Source organism: Pelophylax lessonae (assembly GCF_965119305.1).
Source record: "Pelophylax lessonae genome assembly, chromosome: 9".
In the NCBI taxonomy this organism is placed as follows: domain Eukaryota; kingdom Metazoa; phylum Chordata; class Amphibia; order Anura; family Ranidae; genus Pelophylax; species Pelophylax lessonae.
This window is the reverse complement of record NC_138776.1, coordinates 93,261,781-93,282,336: the sequence shown is the minus strand read 5'-3', so window position 1 is coordinate 93,282,336 and position 20,556 is coordinate 93,261,781. Positions and strand designations below refer to the sequence as shown.

Sequence of the window (20,556 nt, the reverse complement as noted above, 5' to 3'; positions counted from 1 at the left end):
ATCAATTTTCCGTTTTTCTATCTATTTAGTAATGTTAGCAGCATAAAGATTTAAAATAGTCAATGTTGATTGAGAGAGTAAAGTTCCACTTTAAATGCTTGTTTTGCATAAGTCAGTAAAGTTCAAGCAAATATCCAATTCATTTGCTTAAACGGATGAGCATGAAAACTTTTGGGAAATGAATCATGAAGGCAAACTACACATAGAATATACCATAAAAATGATATAGGTTTATTCAAAGAGTTTATCTCTTCCATATTGGTAAATGGAGAGCTGTGTTTGATGCTGAGCTGGCCTCCATTTACATTTACCACTTGATTACTGGGCACTTTTACCCCCTTCCTGCCCAGAATCATTTTAAAGCGGAGATCCGGCCACAAAATCGACATAGTCAATTCTGGGCCATCCGCTTGCTTATGGTCACCTGAAAAATAAATAGATAGTTACGTTTTTTTTTTTTTTTTTTTTACTTACCTTGTTATTGAAGAAAATATACTCACCTTTCTTCCATTTCCTCCCTCTGTTGCTGCGGCCCGCGCCGTCACTTCCTCCTTGCATTGATTCCTGGGAGCTGAACATCATCGCTCCCAGGAATCAATGCGCCTGCAACGGCCCCACTCGTCACTTCTGGTTGAGGCGCGTCATGCCTTGCTAAACAGCTTCTGGACATGCCCAGAAGCTGTGGAGGGATGACGCGCCCGCACCGGAAGTGACAAGCGGGGCCGGTGCAGGAGCATTCTGGGAGAAGAGGACACGCAAGAGGACGCAGAAGAGGACACGCTGGCTTCAGCTGCCCACACCTGAGATGGCAGCGCTGGAGAAGAAATTTTCAAGGTAAGTATTTCTTCTTGCAGGTAAGTGCGACCCGGGACAGTACAGAGGCTATCCATTGTGGAATGTACTAGCCCTGACTGTTCCGGGGGTATTTTTATTGAAAAAATATTTTCGTGGCCGGAACTCCGCTTTAAGCTTTAGCGCTGTCACACTTTGAATGACAGTTGCGCGGTCATGCTACACTCATTTACTCATTTATCATTTTTATCATTTTTTTTTTCACACAAATAGAGCTTTCTTTTGGTGGTATTTAATTACCACTGTTTTTTTTTTTTGCTAAACGAACAAAAAAAAGAAGGAATATTTAGAAAAAAAAACCAAAAAGCTGTTTTTATAGTTTGTTATAACATTTTCCAAACAGGTCATTTTTTTTCTTTATTGATATGCGCTGATGAGGCTGCACTGATGGGCACTGATAAAGGCAGCACTGATGAGGCTGCACTGATAAAGGCGGCTCTGATAGGCTGCACTAATGGGCACTGATGGACACTGACAGGCTGCACAAATGGGCACTGATGAGGCGGCACTGGTGGGCATCGATCAGGAGGCACTGATGAGGCTGCACTGATAGGTGGCACTGATGGGCACTGTTAGTTGGCACTATTAGACACTGGTAGGTGGCACTAATGGGCACTGTTAGTTGGCACTATTAGACACTGGTAGGTGGCACTAATGGGCACTGATAGGTGGCACTGGTGGGCACTTATTAGCAGTACTGATGGGCACCGATAGGTGGCACTGGTGGGCCCTGATTAGCAGTGTTGATGGGCACTAGTAGGTGGCACTGGTTAGCAGCATTGGGGGGGGGGACAGTGTGGGACCGATGTCCCTCTTACAGAAGCCGGTGATTAGCTTTATTTTTTCCCCTCACACTATTAGCGTGAGGAAAAAAAAAAACAGATGACCGGCTTCTGTTTACATTCCGTGAGCAGCTGATTACGTGGTAAAGGGCCGCGATCTGTGATCAGTCAAGTCCCAAGGACTCGGTGATCACAAAAGTGCGAGAACAGGAGGATGTCCAGGTACGACCTCCCGGCATTTTAGCCTCTTAACCTCTTCCGCCGGCCGGGAACATTTCTGTGCTGTGCTTTGTTCATTTACACACACTTTATTGGTCTTTTATTGCAGGAAGTTTTGATCCTCCTCGATAGGGTTGCTATGAATAAAATGAATATTTTCACCTGAAGGCCTGTCTTTGGCTGCCGAGGACTTCCAGCAAGTGCAGTTGATAACTCCAGTGCTATCATCCACTAAATGAGAAAACAGAAATAAAAATACATTTAAATTACATGTACACAAGACCAGGTTTACTGCTACATACAAAGCTATAGCAAATCATTGAATGGAGTCAGGCTGCCTTTACCAACATGCTGAGGCTCTACACTAAGCTCAGGACTACAGCAGGAAACCAATCCATGAGTTGGCGTCAGCCAGATTTCGAAGGAGGAAAGGGAAGGGTGGGGCAGCTTGGCAGGTGGCCTAAAAACAGGAGAACAGTAAAAGACATGTGAACAAAAAAGGGTGGATTGTTTATGTAATCAAACAAACGTGGAAGCCACAAGCTAATGAGCAGCCACCTTCTTCCCAGTTCATTGACTAAATCTATACAAAGCTGAAAGAAATTATTTATTAAAAGTCACATAAAAAAAAAAAAAAAAATGAGATGAATGGTAACCAATTAGAATCTAGTTGTCTTTCCTCAGTATGGGTTAGAAAATGCAAGTGAACACCTGAGTGGTTAAGTGTTGAATTGACGCTCAACTTATCAGGGTGTTCACACCTGTGCACTTTTGCCACTCTAGAAGGCACCTTTCCAGCGTAACAAAAGCAAATCATAGCTATTTCCTCTGAAGTCCTATGTACCTATTCACATCTGTGCACTGCGTTTTGAAAAGTCCTGCATGCAGCATCTTTTATACACTAAGTAAAAAGCGAACAGAAACGCATCTTTCATAGAAATCAATAGAGACATATAAAAAAAACGCACCGTGTTTCATTTTTTGCTCACATGTCCAGTATACGCAATTCCTTGCTGGGATTTAGTGATGTATTATATCCAGAAATTGCATCAAAAACACATTAAAAATGCTATATGTGCTACACTGAAATAGAAACTTACTATGCGTTTTTATAAACTGCATATAGCTTTTTTTATTCGTTATCATGTGAAAGGGCCCAAATGCTGGCCATACACTATACGAAAAATCGTTCAAACTTATTTTCGAAAAACGAACACTCGGTCATGAGAGAAGACGATCGTGCCATCATGTAATGACCGAATTTTGGTCGATAAATCGCTCAATGGACATAAATGAATCATTTTTTTGTTCATTTTGTCACATATACCTAGTGCAAACAGTTCGGGTGAAAACACATTAAAGCGGAGTTCCGGGCACAAAATCTACCTTTTTTTTTTGTGCCCATCCGCTTGGTCTCCTTCACCTGAAATGGAATTGGATAGTTAGGTTTTTCTTTTTTTTTTTACTTACCTTGCAATTGTAGAAAGAAATACTCACCTTTCGTCAGTTCCTCCCTCTGGGGCCTCGGCCCGCGCCGTCTTTTCCGGCTTGCAATGATTCCTGGGAGCTGATCGTCATCGCTCCCAGGAATCAATGCGACGGCACCGGCCCCGCTTGTCACTTCCGGTGCGATGCCCAGAAGCTGTGGAGGAATGCGGCGCCACACCGGAAGTGACGAGAGGGGCCGGTGAAGGCGCATTCTGGGAGAAGAAGACGCGGAAGAGGACGCAGAAGAGGATCGCACTGGCTTCAGCTGCCCACAACAGAGATGGCAACGCTGGAGAAGAAATTTTGAAAGTGAGTATTTCTTCTTGCAGGAAAGTGCGAACCGGGACAGATCAGAGGCTAGCCATTGTGGAATGTACTAGCCCTGACTGTCCCGGGGGTATGTTAATTGAAATTTTGTTTTTGTGCCCGGAATTCCGCTTTAACCTTTCAATTTATCGTTCGTTCAGCAGAATTTTCCAAACTGTTTCTTTGATTTTTCAGCTCTGACAAGGTAAAACTGATTTTCTATTTGTGCCCATTAACTGGACGAAAAACGAATGAACGGACCAAATGACAGACTTCCGAACGATTTTTCGGCTAGTGTATGGCCAGCATACGGCTTTAGACCAGGTTACCATTATATTGTTGCATGTTCCATGAGTTAATTTTAAATGGCACCCCAATGTACTTGCGCTGCGCTGTGTCACAATCCCTTCTCAAAAAAGCAGGTGCAGTTTTGGGCCCCTTTCACACTTGTGCGACCTAAAAGTCTTGGACTGGACTTGAAGCAATGCCTGTGTAATCTTGAGCTCTATGAACCTCAAAATGCATCAAAGTCAGACCAAAATAGTGCAGGGACTACTTTTAAGTCATTGCGACTTGAAGTTGCACAGATATGAACGGTACTCATTGGAAATCATGGAGTACGACCTGTCATGTGACTTTGCAGTCCCAAGTCGCAGGACAAGTCGCACAAGTGTGAAAGGGGCCTTAGGTGTATAGGCAGCCCATTCAAAGTTAATGGGATGCCTTAAGGCTCGATTCACACCCATGCATGATGCTTTTGAGTGTTTCTGTAGTGCCAAAAACATGTGATTTCCACGTTTTTTTACAGCGATTTTACCGTGATTTGCGTTGTTTATGCTTTTTTTTTGCGAAAATTTGTTGTTGGGCAGATTTTAAAAAGCAAATCGCAGCAAAATCACACTAAAGTGCAGTAAAAACGCAATATTTGCATTTTGGATGCTGGTCCACTGAAGTCTTTTACATGCAAAACGCTGCATTTTGCGGGAAAAAAGTCCCTCACCCTTACCAAAAACGCAGAGGCACAAAAATGCATTGATGTGAATGTGTTTCATAGGAACCCATGTTAAACAAATGAAATGCATTTTTGCAAAAAGCATAAAAAAAGGCATTAGTGTGAATTGAGCCTTACTCAGTGCAGGTAATCCATGGCACAAATGTGAACTCATCTTTAACCACTTGCCGACCAGCCGCCGTATAGCAGGTTCCCGCGAATCAATGTACCTGTACAGCGGTTCGCAGGAGCGATCCTGTGGGAGCGTGCCTGCTCGTCAGCGGAGAAGACGATCCACGGGGCCGGGAGCTGCGATTGCCGCCAGGCACCCCTTCCCCGTGAAAAGAGAGCGGCGGCCTGCTGTTGTAAACACAGCAGACCATTGTTCCCTCTGCTATTAACACAGAGCCCCTGTGTTTGTGCTATTTAGTAACACAGGTCTCTGTGTTGATATTACAAGCCCATCCCCCTCACAGTTAGAAAACACACTCTAGGCTCACACTTAACCCTTTGATCGCCCCTTGGTTCCCCTCTTTCCTGCCAGTGTCATTATTACAGTAACAGTGCATATTTTTAGCACTAACTACTGTAGTAATGTCACTGGTCTGCCCAAAAGTGTCAAAAATGTCAGGTTTTTTTTTAACCAAAAATATGTAGCGAGTAGAAATTGGCCTAAAATGATGAAAAAATTAGATTTTAAATTTTTTTTTGGGGGGGGGGGGGATGTTATATAGCAAAATGTGAAAAATATTGTTTTTTTTTTTCAGAATTGTGGCTCTTTTTTTTGTTTATGGTGCAATAAATAAAAACCGCACAGGAGATCAAATACCACCAAAAGAAAGTTCTATTTGTGGGGAAAAAAGGACATCAATTTTATTTGGGTACAGCATCGCACGGCTGCACAATTGTCCGTTAAATTAATGCAGTGCCGAATCGCCTGGTCATTAAGGGGAAAATCTTTCAGACTAGAAGTGGTTAAGGCTGAGTTCACACTTATGTTAATTGGATGAGGATTTCCTTGCATCCAAATCGCATGACAGGAGACTGTGACCGGCTCTCTCACACAGCTCTGGGGTGGCCGCAGTCCACACTGGAAAGGGTCCTGTGCGTCTTTGGCTCCGTTTCAGGTCAGTTTTCAGGCAAAAATTCAAACCGGATTCGCACCTGAAACGGAGAAACCGGAACCCCTGCTGCGAGCCGCGGCTGCTGCTAGTGTGAATCCGGCCTAAAGCCAAAACTAATGTCAAGGCAAAACAGGAAAAAAAACATTTACTACATCTCTGGAATACATGCACATTTACCCATGTTATGTCCCTTTAAAGAACAACTCCAGGGGAAAAATATTTCTTTATTTAAAATGGGCTGGGTTATATCATCATGATCCTAAATATTTTTAAAAGCTCCTTGCTGCTGATAGGACATTCCGATGTGGTCTCAACAAACAGTGGCTCTGCACAGTAAGGTCCTGTTCACATTTAACATATGGCCATTTGGGATCGTGGGCAGAATCAATGTGAACGGGGCCTAAAGGGAGAGTTGGAGTGGCTGCTCAATTTGTCTTTTGAAAGAAGAAACCAAAAATTTCCCCCAGAAAGAGGACTCTTCAAAAAGCTCCAAAGCAGTAAAGGAATACTAGACAGTCTCCTGACTGCGTCAGAATGTTCTGTCATAAGGAACACTTCAGTGATAGGGGGCACTGAAAGGCTGCAGGGGCATTGGAATCGTTAATAAATGGTTTGCTACTTTAGTCATGGGAGAAGTGTGCCTGTAAAGGACCCATCCTTGCTGGTGAGTAGAGATGGGCTTGGGCGTGTGCCCTGTGCCCGATCTCACCAGGAAGCCAACACTGCACTCCGCTAATTACAGGCAGTCAGGGCCGGTGCTAGACTATTTTGCGCCCTAGGCAAGACCAGCTACCTGCGTCCCCCCCCCCCCCAAAAAAAACTGTACATATTGCCCCCTATCCTACACATAATGCCCCCCTTTAACCCTACACTCCCCTTCCTGTATACACTGCCCTCTTGAATCCTACACCCCTCTTCCTGTACACACTGCCCTCCTTTAACCCTACATCTCCCTTCCTGCACACAATGCCCTCCTTTAATGCTACACCCACTTCCTGTCCACACTGCCCCCCTTTATTGCTACACCCCTTTTAATCCTACACCCCCCCCCCCCTTGCTATACCAGTGTTAATTTTGGCAGCAAATTTCAATTTAGTTTTAATCTTAGTCTTAGGACTAAAATGGCATTTTAGTTTTAGTCCCATTTTAGTCTTCTGCAAGTGTTTTAGTTTTAGTTGTATTTAGTCAACTAAAACTCCAGTACATTTTAGTCGACTAAAACGTCCTACATTTTAGTCGACTAAAACGTCCTATATTTTAGTCGTCTAAAACTCATTTTAGTCATCTATAATCAAATGGGTGTAGTTCAATTGTAATTTGTAATGCATTATTTAAGCATTTTTCTAGAATTTCCAAACTCATTATATACTACTGCTGGTCCTGGAGTGAAAAATCGAATATGTTATTATTTATGGTATTAAGCTTTGAGCATGCACCAGTGTTAATTTTGGCAGCAAATTCCGATTTAATTTTAGTTATAGTCTTTTGACTAAAATGCCATTTTAGTTTTAGTCGTATTTTAGTCATCTGAATTGTTTTAGTTTTAGTCATATTTTAGTCGACTAAAATTGTGTTAATTTAGTCGACGAAAAAGTTTTAGTCGGTTTTAGTCGACGAAATTAACACTGTGCTATACACACTGCCCCCCTTTAACCCTACACCCCCCTTCCTGTACACACTGCCCCCCTCTCTAGAGGTGACATCCACTGGGGATAAGGAGGTGACAGGAGAAAAATGTGGCACTGGCCATGGCTGCTCCCTAGGTGGCAGTACGCCCTAGGCGGCTGCCTAGTTCGCCTAGTGGTAGCACCGGCCCTGCAGGCAGTGAGACATTTCCCGACCCGCAGCTGCACAGATCATGAAATGTCTCAGTGCCTGTGATTAGCGGAGTAAAGTGTCGGCTTCCTGGGGAGATCGGGCACGTGGGAACTTGAACACGCCCAAGCCCATCTCTACAGTGGTGAGTGGTATTTTCTTCCTCCCAAACCGTAGTTACCATATATCCTTTTACTGTATGTGGGAAAATGTATACATTTTTGTCATGTCACACTAATAATCACAGCGTTATACATTTGAATTTTTTTAAATATTTTCCTTGAACATTTATAGATTAATGAATGACCAAAGCTCACTTATGCAAATTAATTAAAAAAATTCTTAACACATAATATTACAATAAAATAAAGTAGAACTACTGTGTGACAAGGCTTTGGAAAAAGCATCCATTCCCCAAATATTGATTATACTATTGGCTTATAATAGTGTCAATGCCGACCCCACTAACGGATAAAGAAGTGTATATATTTAAAAGACGCCAAGCCTGGATGCTAGTAGACCTAGCAAGCCTGCACCACATCCCTATTAATATAGCAATAGGAAAAAGAGTGGGATATAACCACAACCCGCGGACTCTATGTATGCCCCAATGAGACCGTGCAAGGGGTCGTGATTAACCAAAAGTGTGATTTTTAAGGTGAGGCTTGCCAGGTATATTTATAGATAAACAATATGATAAACAAAAAAGTAGTAAGAATATAAAGAAGTGATTGAAGCAGGAGTTGAGGACAAATTTTTGACTTTGAAGCTGTAGTCTTCAAATAAAAAACACCCAGGACTTCAGGGCCTCTAAGTTCCCAGAAATTAGCTAATTCTACATGCAGGGACCTGGAGTATCTAAACATGGATGCCAAAATCACAAGAAATGCTAATTATATTATAAATGGTGTCAAAGCAATTCCTCTTTGCCATAGCTGTCTATGCAGCTGCTATGGGCCTGGGGTGGAAAGAAGGCCTTATTAAGGCTGATGAGGCAGACTCTGAAGTCCTTAGGAGGAATTATCAGGCTTGTTGTTGCTTTATCACAGATTATCATCCTTGCAGTAGGGAGCATTCGTGTAACTGTTTTAGCAGTATGGATTTAGTGTAGACCCAGTGCCTTTTTAAAATAGTTTGGGGACTACTAATAAAGGTCTTGAGCCCAGCTGGCCATGTGTTAGAGCAGTGGTCTCCAAACTACGGCCCGGGGGCCAGTTACGACCCTTTCCTTTCCTTTATCTGGCCCTTGGGGCACTATTACTTCCACTGACGCCAATGAAGGGGTACCATTCCTCCCACTGACACCAATGATGGGGAACAATTCCTCCCACTGACACCAATGATGGGGCACTATTCCTCCCACTGACGCCAATGATGGGGCACTATTCCTCCCACTGATGCCAATGATGGGGTACCATTCCTCCCACTGACACCAATGATGGCGAATTATTCCTCCAACTGACGCCAATGATGGGGCGCTATTCCTCCCACTGATGGCAATGATAGGGCACTATTCCTCCATTGATGCCAATGATGGGGTACGATTTCTTCCACTGATGCCAATGATGGGGCATTGTTACAGAAGCCAGAACATTTTCTACTCCCACTGGCAATAGTCTGGCCCCTCGAAAGTCTGAAGGACAGTGAACTGACCCTTTGTTTAGAAAATTTGGAGACCTCTATATTAGAACAATATAGAAAAAGAAACAAACATCGGCACTATTTTACGGAAATCAACAAAAGTGGTTATACAAAATAAATAATGACACATAAGATCCAAAATACCTCCATAACTGTAGAAGGCATCCTTTTCCTTTACACACACAACAGTTCCTAAGATGTCGACCTGTTTGATGGGATGATCTTTGTAGAAAAAAATACCTGTGGAAGAACAATGATTAGTGACAGAACAACAAGTGCCAGGTAATATGATTCACAAACAGGACTCCTGGGTAGCAAAGACTGTTACAATCACATAGCAGACACACTATATTTCCAAAAGTATGAACTTTAATGGCATTCTAGTCTTAGTCCGTAGGGTTCAATATTGAGTTGGCTCACCCTTTGCAGCTATAACAGCTTCAACTCCTCTGGGAAGGCTGTCCACAAGGTTTAGGAGTGTGTCTATGGGAATGTTTGACCATTCTTCCAGAAGCGCATTTGTGAGTTCAGGCACTGATTTTGGATAAGAAGGCCTGGCTCGCAGTCTGCGCTCTAATTAATTAAATTAATCTAATTCATTCAAAGGTGTTTTATCGGGTTGAGGTCAGGACTCTGTGCAGGCCAGTCAAGTTCCTCCACCCCAAACTTGCTTATCAATGTCTTTATGGACCTTGCTTAGTGCACTGGTCCAAATCATTTGGTTAAAGGGGGGAATATGGTGTAGGGTTGTTTTTCAGAGGTTGGGCTTGGCCCCTTAGTGAAGGGCACTCTTAAGGCGTCAACATGCCAAGACATTTTGGACAATTTCATGTTCCCAACTTTGTGAAACCTGTTTAGGTTCAGGTTCCTTCCTGTTCCAGCATGACTTTGCACCATTGCACAAAGCAAGGTCCATATAGACATGGATGAGTGATAGAACACCTTTGGGATGAATCAGAGTGCAGACTGAGAGCCAGGCCTTCCCTCCACCATCAGTTCCATGACCTCACAAATGCGCTTCTGGAAGAATGGTCAAACATTCCCATAGACACACTTCTAAACCTTGTGGACAGCCTTCCCAGAAGAGTTGAAGCTGTTATAGCTGCAAAGGGTGGGCCAAATCAATATTGAACCCTACGGACTAAGACTAGGATGCCATTAAAGTTCACGTGGGTGTAAAGGCAAGTGTTCCAATACTTTTGGTTACATAGGATAAATGGATTAGATAGATCGAGTAGATAGGATAGATAGACAGACAGGCAGACAGACAGACAGACAGACAGACAGATAGATACAGTCAGGTCCATAAATATTGGGACATCGACACAATTTTAATCTTTTTGGCTTTATACACCACCACAATGGATTTTAAATTAAACAAACAAGATGTGCTTTAACTGTAGACTTTCAGATTTAATTTGAGGGTATTTACATCCAAATCATGTGAACGGTGTAGGAATTACAACATTTTGTATATGTGCCTCCCACTTTTTAAGGGACCAAAAGTAATGGGACAGATTAACAATCACAAATCAAACTTTCACTTTTTAATACTTGGTTGCAAATCCTTTGCAGTCAATTACAGCCTGAAGTCTGGAACGCATAGACATCACCAGACGCTGGGTTTCATTCCTGGTGATGCTCTGCCAGGGCTCTACTGCAACTGTCTTCAGTTTCTGCTTATTCTTGGGGCATTTTCCCTTCAGTTTTGTCTTCAGCAAGTGAAATGCATGCTCAATCGGATTCAGGTCAGGTGATTGACTTGGCTATTGCATAACATTCTACTTCTTTGCCTTAAAAAACTCTTTGGTTGCTTTCGCAGTATGCTTCGGGTCACTGTCCATCTGCACTGTGAAGCACCGTCCAATGAGTTCTGAAGCATTTGGCTGAATATGAGCAGATAATATTGCCCAAAACACTTTAGAATTCATCCTGCTGCTTTTGTCAGCAGTCACATCATCAATAAATACAAGAGAACCAGTTCCATTGGTAGCCATACATGCCCACGCCATGACACTACCACCACCATGCTTCACTGATGAGGTGGTATGCTTTGGATCATGAGCAGTTCCTTTCCTTCTCCATACTCTTCTCTTCCCATCACTCTGGTACAAGTTGATCTTGGTCTCATCTGTCCATAGGATGTTGTTCCAGAACTGGGAAGGCTTTTTTAGATGTTGTTTGGCAAACTCTAATCTGGCCTTCCTGTTTTTGAGGCTCACCAATGGTTTACATCTTGTGGTGAACCTTCTGTATTCATTCTGGTGAAGTCTTCTCTTGATTGTTGACTTTGACACACATACACCTACCTCCTGGAGAGTGTTCTTGATCTGGCCAACTGCTGTGAAGGGTGTTTTCTTCACCAGGGAAAGAATTCTTCGGTCATCCACCACAGTTGTTTTCCATGGTCTTCCGGGTCTTCTGGTGTTGCTGTGATAGTGACAGCTCTTTGGATCTCATATTGAGAGTTTACAGCAACAGATTCCAAATGCAAATAGCACACTTGAAATGAACTCTGGACCTTTTATCTGCTCCTTGTAAATGGGATAATAAGGGAATAACACACACCTGGCCATGGAACAGCTGAGCAGCCAATTGTCCCATTACTTTTGGTTCCTTAAAAAGTGGGAGGCACATATACAAACTGTTGTAATTCCTACACTTTTCACCTGATTTGGATGTAAATACCCTCAAATTAAAGCTGAAAGTCTGCCGTTAAAGCACATCTTGTTTGTTTCATTTCAAATCCATTGTGGTGGTGTAAAGAGCCAAAAAGATTTGAATTGTGTCAATGTGCCAATATTTATGGACCTGACTGTAGATAGATAAATAGATAGATAGATAGATAGATATGAACATCCATATTTATGGATTACATATCCATAGATATTCACAAAGTTTGCTCTAGTACTAGGAGACAACACAAATGCAGCATAAAGACTTGAATACACTTCAATTTAATTTACTAATGGATTATAACTATAATAATAAAAAAATAATAATAATTTTGCTTAATTTAGTCTAACGTTGTTCAGTAAGAAGCACATGTAGGAAGAGTAAGTCTTTAGTAAATCGCCAACAGATATTTCAGTAACACAAACAAATAGCATTTTGTCTAATTATATTTGTATACAGTGCATCTGGAAAGTATTTACAGCGCTTCACTTTTTCCACATTTTGTTATGTTACAGCCTTATTCCAAAATGGATTAAATTCATTATTTTCTTACAAATTCTACAAACATTATCCCATAATGACAATGTAAAATAGGTTTGTTTGAAATCTTTGCAAATATTATAAAAGAGAAATATTGTGTTTGGACTATTTTTCAAAATATGCTTACCTAGGTAGAAGCAGCATCTGTCCAATGCTGCATCTGTCCCCCGTCACCTCTGCACTGAGAACCCAGCCATCGAACACTGCCGATCACTCGGTTCTCACAGCTCCCCAAGCAGAGAGCATCTGACTGTCAGTCAGCAGCTCGCTGCTCTTCTCCCTCTTCACTCACTGTAGCTCTGAGCTGTGGAGGGGAGGGGAGCGGCCGGCTCAGGCTCTCAGCGGCTCGCTGAGAAGCTGAGCTGCCTGTCGGTCCAGGCACCTGGAGCATTCAGACTCCATTGTCGTGATGACGTGGTGCCTGGGTTCTGTGATGTCAGCAGAGAGCGGACTTTAGTCCACTCTCTGCTGAAAACGGGTCACAGGAGTGCAAAACGAATTGCACTCCTGTGATCCATAGGAGAAGTATAGCCAAACGAGCTTTGGCTATACTTCACCTTTAAAAATAAAAAAACGATAAATAAAATCACATGGACATACGTAAGTATTCACAGCCTTTGCCACGGTACTCCAAATTGAGCTCAGGTGCATCCTGTTTCCACTGATCATCTTTGAGATGATTCTACAACTTGATTGGAGTTCACCTGTGGTAAATTCAGTTGATTTGACATGATTTGGAAAGGAACATACCTGTCTATATTAGGTTCCACAGTTAACAGTGCATGTCCGAGTACAAACCAAGCTATGAAGTCCAAGGAATTGTCTGTAGACCTCCGAGACAGGATTGTATTGAGGCACAGATCTGGGGAAGGGTACAGAAACATTTCTGCAGCATTGAAGGTGAGCACAGTGACCTTCATCATCCATAAATGGAAGGCGTTTTGGGACCACTAGAGCAGGCAGCCTGGCCAAACTGAGCGAACGGGGGAGAAGGGCCTTAGTCAGGGAGGTGACCAAGAACCTGATGGTCTGACAGAGTTCCAGTGATTCTTTGTGGAGAGAGGAGAACCTTCCAGAAAAACAACCATCTCTGTAGCAATCCACCACTCAGGCCAGTATGGTAGAGTGGCAAGACTCCTAAGTAAAGGGCACATGACAGCCTGCCTAGAATTTGCCAAAAGGCACCTAAAGGACTCTCAGACCATGAGAAACCCAATTCCCTGGTCTGAAGAAACACAAATTAAACTATTTGCCCTGAATGGCAAGCATCATGTCTGGAGAAAACCAGGCACCACTTATCACCTGGCCAATACTATCCCTACAGTGAAGCATGGTGGTGGCAGCATCATGCTGTGGTGATGTATTTCACCAGCAGGAATTGGGAGACTAGTCAGGATCGAGGGAAAGATGAATGCAGAAATGTACAGAGATATCCTTCATAAAAACCTGCTCCAGAGCGCTCTGGACCTCAGACTGGGGCGAAGCTTCATCTTCCAACAGGACAAAGACCCTAAGCACACAGCCAAGATAACAAAGGAGTACAACTATGTGAATGTCCTTGAATGGCCCAGTCAGAGTCCAGACTTGAACCTGATTAAACATCTCTGGAGAGATCTGAAAATGGCTATGCACTGACGCTCCCCATCCAACCTGATGGAGCTTGAGAGGTCCTGCAAAGAAGAATAGAAGAAACTGCCCAAAAATAGGTGTGCCAAGCTTGTAGCATCATAATCAAAAAGACATGAGGCTGTAATTGGTGCCAAAAGGAGCTTCAACAAAGTATTGAGCGAAGGCTGTGAATATTTATGTACATCTTTTTCATTTTTTTATTTGTAATAAATTTGCAAAGATTTCAAACAAATTTCTTTCATGTTGTCAATATGGGGTATTGTTTGTAGAATTTTGAGGAAAATAATTGAATTCCATTTTAGAATAAGGCTGTAACATAACAAAATGTGGAAAAAGTGAAGCGATGTGAATACTTTCCGGATGCACTGTATACTTAGGAGAGTAATACTCATACACATACTGGGGGGCCTTTGTATTTAAAACTATTTTTGGTTTCCCAGTACTACCAATCAAACCAAACTTTCCAGAATGATGCTGTCACATTCCAGGGCATGCTTCAATCTAATTGGTGGCTTTGAGGAAATGAACGTTCTGAGCATCGAGCCTTTGACACATTAGTCTTATGCCTCGTACACACGCATCGATTATTGGCCGGGAATTTTCGGCCAACGTCCGATCGGCCGATTTTAGGCTTGTTAGTATGATGCTTCCGACAACCGACTCCGACTTTTCGGCCCGAAGAAAATCTGGTGTGCAGGCTATAAAATTTTTGTTGGCCGTCGACACAACGGCCGATTTTCCGTCAGTCAGTACAGATTTCAGCAGACAAAAATCTGATGAGCAAGACTGGGCATGCTCAGAGAAGAAAAAACACACGGAAAGTAAACCTGCACATGACATCACTTCTGAAGTAGATTTTTGTTGGCCGAGAAAATTCGTGTGCAGTCTAGGCACATTCCAACCAACAAAACACAACTCTGGACAAAAGTCGGACGATCGGTCGGCCGATAATCGTTGCGTGTGTACAAGGCATTAGCCTGCCTATAAACCATACCACATTTTACACTGGTATATTTCCCAGCAAGTGACTAGTTGCACTAGTTGCAGAATAATTTACCTGGTACTTGATTAGACTCCTTTAATTCTAAAATATCTTTGATGTACAGCCTGGCATGTGATAGGAACACAGGATCCAAACCCCATAGAAGTGAAGGTGGTTCTTCCATACAATTGCATTCAGTGACCTGAGGATAAAAAGAGCGATAGTATATGATCGGTTAGCCAGGTTGAAATCTAAATATTGTAAAGGTAATAAAGTCCAGCAGAGAGTATAGATTCCCTTGGGATAGACAGCGGGATGGTGGAGCTGGGAACTCAGGGGCAATGATTTTGTCACTGGAATCCTTAACAAATACAAAGCCATAGGTAATGTTATGTGCACTTCCCCTGATCTAGCAGTAGAGGAAGGAATGCTTGAATGGCAATTCATTTGAAAGCTTGTAGCTTCCTTGTGTTTGGAGCATGGGTGACTTCCATGACTATATTGTAACAAAAACAGCTGCAAAAGAAGTATACAATTCAAAGTCATTATAAAAGTAATTTACCGAAGTATGTGGTCATTTTTTAGACATTTCCTTATGTATCCTGAAAGTTTAGCTCAGATGCCAAATAGCCAAGTGGTAAATGCACCCCCCCCCCTTTCTTTTTTTACGGTATAGTGCATTTGTACTGCTCTGTTGAGTACATTTTTATAAGTCTGACAGTTGTGCCATTTAGTCTAATTTATTGTAAAACCCAACAACAAAATATAAACTTAACTAGGTACAGTACTTATTGCCCATTGATGTTCCAGTTACATAAGGTAAAGTGTTCAGCAATTTGACAACACCCTCTGTCTGCCACAACCATGTTTCCTCCCATTTTAATTAATGCAAGTTGGGAATAATCCATAGCAGAACCAGTCTAACTACATTTCCCCATTGCCATATAAAACTGCAATAGACTGAAAAGTTTCCACAAAAGGTGATGTGTTTTTCTTATCCGTTTCCAAACAAGATAGACACTGTTAGCTTTGGCCACTGGGAACTGATTGACCTTTATAGCTGAATTTATAATATACCTTGTATGTAACAAGATAAAAAGCATATAAGAAATACAGGGCATATGCCAGAGCTCCTGTAACCATTATGTCTGGACTACAAGTGCCAGCGCTTAAAGTGGTTGTAAACCCTTACATATACTCACTGAAGTGATAAGCCTCAGGTGATGCACAGAGATTAAATAAATCCTCGTACACAAGTTGTACCTATTTATCTGCAGCACCCTCTCCTCTACAGCCTTCTACAACACAGATCAAAGGCTGATTTCCAGCATCAGAAGGCAGGGGGCGGAGATCTGACATCTCACACTGAACACCACAGAGCTGGGAGCCAAATGTATTCTGATACCTGAGTGGAGGGCATGGAACCCCCCCCCCCCCCTACACTCATAGAGAAACACACACAGCAGAGACTGTCAATCACCTTCTGTGCCCTGGGGGTGGGGGGAGGGGCATCTCCTGAGATTCTGTAGTGTTGGGATAGCCTGTCAAAAGTGACTAACACAGAAAACAGAGAGAAAAGAGAGGAGACAGAAATCACAGTTGGTGCGTTGGATTAAGGCTAGTACACGCTATAGGGGGATATGATCTGTTCATTTTTCAATTCAGAGGTTTTTGACCATTTTACCTTTATGAAGCCATTTTTTTTTTTTTTTGCTGTAGTTCAGTGGCTTATTAAATTGTATACAAACCCAAACAATCATTTGCTCATTTGCTTATTTTGTCTATTAAATATGTCACTGATAGGCCCCATGCACAGGGACAGTTATGTTAACACAAAATGGTCACGTTCATGTGAATAAGGCCAAAGGGTTCTTATATATGTTATTTAGATGCCTAAAAATACATGTTGATCTTGCTAGAAATTCAGCCCTGCCCTTTACACTCAGAAGTTCTATCTCCCCTTACAGATACAGTACCATGAGTGAGCATGCTCACCCTAAGACGGGAAGTGCGATACTGGTCATCAGAACTGGTATGCTGCAATATATATATATATATATATATATATACACACACAGTATCTCACAAAAGTGAGTACACCCCTCATATTTTTGTAAATATTTTATTATATCTTTTCACGTGACAACACTGAAGAAATGACACTGTTACATTGTAAAGTAGTGAGAGTACAGCTTGTATACCAGTGTAAATTTGCTGTCCCCTCAAAATCACTCAACACACAGCCATTAATGTCTAAACTGCTGCAAACAAAAGTGCCCAGTCACTGCTTCAGTATGTCACAGTAGATGTTGGCATTCATGGTTCCCTCAATGAACTATGATACCCCAGTGCCAGCAGCACTCATGTAGCCCGAGACCATGACACTCCCACCACCATGTCTGACTGTAGGCAAGACACACTTGTCTTTGTACTCCTCACCTGGTTGCCGTCACACACGCTTGACACCATCTGAACCAAATAAGTTTATCTTGGTCTCATCAGACCACAGTTCCAATAATCCATGTCCTTAACCTCCCTGGCGGTATGATTATGTCTGGAATTTTGTACCGAAAGCAGTACAATTTTTTGCATGGAAATTTGGTGTTATGTATTATAGGCCTACAATTCTTAGTAATTACTGACTTAAACCTGACCAAACAAGACTCTAGTAGACATCCCAGACGTGATAAAGTTTGAAACACAAAATCATTAATTATAATCTAATAAATAATATAATTTTATTCAATAATGTAATAAATAATGAAATTTGTCAAACAAAGAAAATTAAAATAAACATCTTGAGTGTGATAAATTTTGAAACATGGGACTGCACAAAGTCCGATGTCACAATCAGGACAATGGAACCTGGTTTCTTTTCTGACTTTCTTTCCATTGCCATCTCTCTTTGAGCAGCAAACTATGCACATCCTGGTAGGTGCTGCCTTTTTTGCAGTTGGCGGGATATAGTCCACAAAGTGACGACCAGTCAGGCGTTCTGGGTTGACAACGTCAACAGCACGACGTCCAGGTCTGTTCACAACTACTGATGGCGTCTGGTGGTTGACAAAAATCCGCTCAGCCACCTTCCAGATAAACTCTTTGCTCTGTTCAGGATATATGCATTCCAAAGGCATTGTTCTTCTGACATTTTTTTTACTGTTTGCGCATAGACGGATAAAATGTCATTGCCTGATCGGCTCTGTCAACACCTCCCATGGTTTTGTTATAGTCTATCACGACTTGCGGCTTCATCACATCTTTCCCACCTTTTGTAGGACCATGGCAGTGGAGGTATTGTGCACAGTACTCATGAGACACACGTCCTTCTTGTCTCGCCATCGCATTGCCATCATCTTACCTTTCTGCCAGGCAACCATTTCTCCGGTTTTTCTTGGCAAACATAGATGGCATGTCACGTCGGTTAGACCTAATGGTACCATATGCGTCAGTCTTGTTTTGTAGCAAAACCTCATACAGTTCCGGAGACGTGTAGAAATTGTCCGTGGTCACACAATATCCCTGGTTCAGCAATGGCTCCAGCAGTGTAAGGACAAATGATGTGGCCATCCCATAGCCGCTGTACCTGGGGTTGAATTTCGTGCCTTTACCGGTGTAAATGACAGAATTCCAGATGTACCCAGTGGATGACTCACAGAGCATGTAGGATTTGATGCCAAATCGCGTTCTTTTGGATGCAATGTACTGTATCCAGCTTAGGCGTCCCTTGTAGGCTATCAAACTTTCATCCACGCTGACGTACCTTTCTGCCACGTAGGTCCGCTGGAAATTGGTCACAATAACTTGCCATACCTCCCAGATTTTTTTTAGTTTGGGCACAGGATGCGTGGCCTCCCCCAAGCACATTGTTCACCAGTACATTGTTTAATAGCATTTGTTGTTAATAAATTATTGTTTTATTTTTTACTACCATCATTCTGCATATACTTTATTCACATATTTGTATTACCATCCACTTGCCCATAAAGTCCCATTATCTTTGGTTTGAGGCACCAAAACAACCCTTCCACATTCTACACAGGGACGGTGGCAGAACCTACTCATCTTGTGTGCAAAAGAAATAAACCCCCCCCCCCCCTTCACCTAAGTATTTGTATTTCTTTTCAGTAACATTTGTGATTCAGGTTCCCAGCTCAGCCAGACTCCTTGACCATTACTGCAGTTGCAATAATCAGGAACACCCTTCCAACCTGCTAATTACTCAGTGAAGGAGCAGAAGCACATTGATGGGGTCATCCCTCTGCTCTCCCCCATTGTCACAATGTTCTTTGCTGGTACAGGTACACTTCGGCAGAGCTGGATAGTGCTGGCTACCCTCTCCCAATCTGAATGCAGCTAATTTGGGGAATACAGGAAGCTGATATCAAGACAAATTTTGGTACTTTTATTATGTATAAATATTTACACTTAAAAATAATTTTTGATAGATACATATCTGCAGTCATAGGTGTTCTTTAACATCTGCCTTTAATTTAAATTGAAAACTGTCTGCTGGCTGCAAGAATAAAGAAAGTGGATGAACTCTACATTTATTTTCCACCACAGTCAAAACTACCCTTGTTCCATATAAGAGATATTATTATTTTACAACACCTGTGCTCTCTGGAGCTTCTCCATCCTTGTGACATCACTATGGGGAGGCTACTGGAAAGAATGTTCCAATATCTGCCAAGTGTTCTATCTTGCTAGTACAGAGTGTGAACACCCTCCAGGCAAACTGAAGCCTCTGGATTTGGGCTAGGCCAAGTGTTGAGGTGTATGGTCAAATTCCAGGACACAGTTACATTGTTAGAATAATATTCAGTGTGATCCTACTCTTTGTGACCTTTTGTACTTTGGCAAACCAAACCTCTCAACGATTCATTCTCTAAACTTTTGCAGGTTCATACTCGATGATTTGGTTATGTCGTCTGCGTTAAGCATCTGCTCTCCCATTATTCGTTTGTAAGGTTGCCTTTGAATTTTGTGGCCAGAATATTACAGTATAACTAAAATGAAAAACTTTTTTTTAGTACTGGGCAGAGTGGAGAAGGACTAGATTACCTATTAGCTGTCTGTGCCCCCATTAGGGAAATTCACTCTCTTTTTGTCCCGTTTACCATTATCATTGAAAGTGACAGAAAATCCCAAATTTTGGGTTGTCCACAGAAAAGTAATAGAGGGGAACTCTTCCAATGGGGACACTAGTTCCGGTGACTTGGAGGTCCCCAAGGAATTCCCTTAATTTGTAGGGATTTCCTCTTACTTCCTGTGTGGCTAAGGGACAGGAAGTAAAGGGAATGGGACACAGATGGCAATAAAATCTGACAGGGGTTATAACCCTCCCTTGCTTTAATCAAAATGAAAGAAAAAAAAAGTTTTGCCTTCAGTTCTACTTTATATTACTTTATCTTTTATTTAGAAATAAAATGTATTATTTAAAATACCAATTTAAATTACACTCCTTTTACTGTATGTTACTTTTTGAGAGAAACACACAAGTATTATTATTAT

At 42.1% G+C, this 20,556-nt stretch overlaps 1 protein-coding gene across 1 annotated transcript in view; it reads right to left on the bottom strand.

Annotated features, from left to right (window-relative positions):
* STN1 (STN1 subunit of CST complex) overlaps positions 1-20,556 on the bottom strand; it is a 105,171-nt gene that overhangs the window by 50,742 nt on the left and 33,873 nt on the right. The window contains exons 2-4 of the mRNA XM_082266722.1: positions 15,121-15,247; positions 9,363-9,458; positions 2,016-2,084 (exon numbers count right to left, since the gene is read on the bottom strand). Coding sequence (XP_082122848.1) covers positions 2,016-2,084; positions 9,363-9,458; positions 15,121-15,229 — 274 coding nt within the window. The 5' untranslated portion in view covers positions 15,230-15,247. The remainder of the gene's footprint in view (positions 1-2,015; positions 2,085-9,362; positions 9,459-15,120; positions 15,248-20,556) is intronic.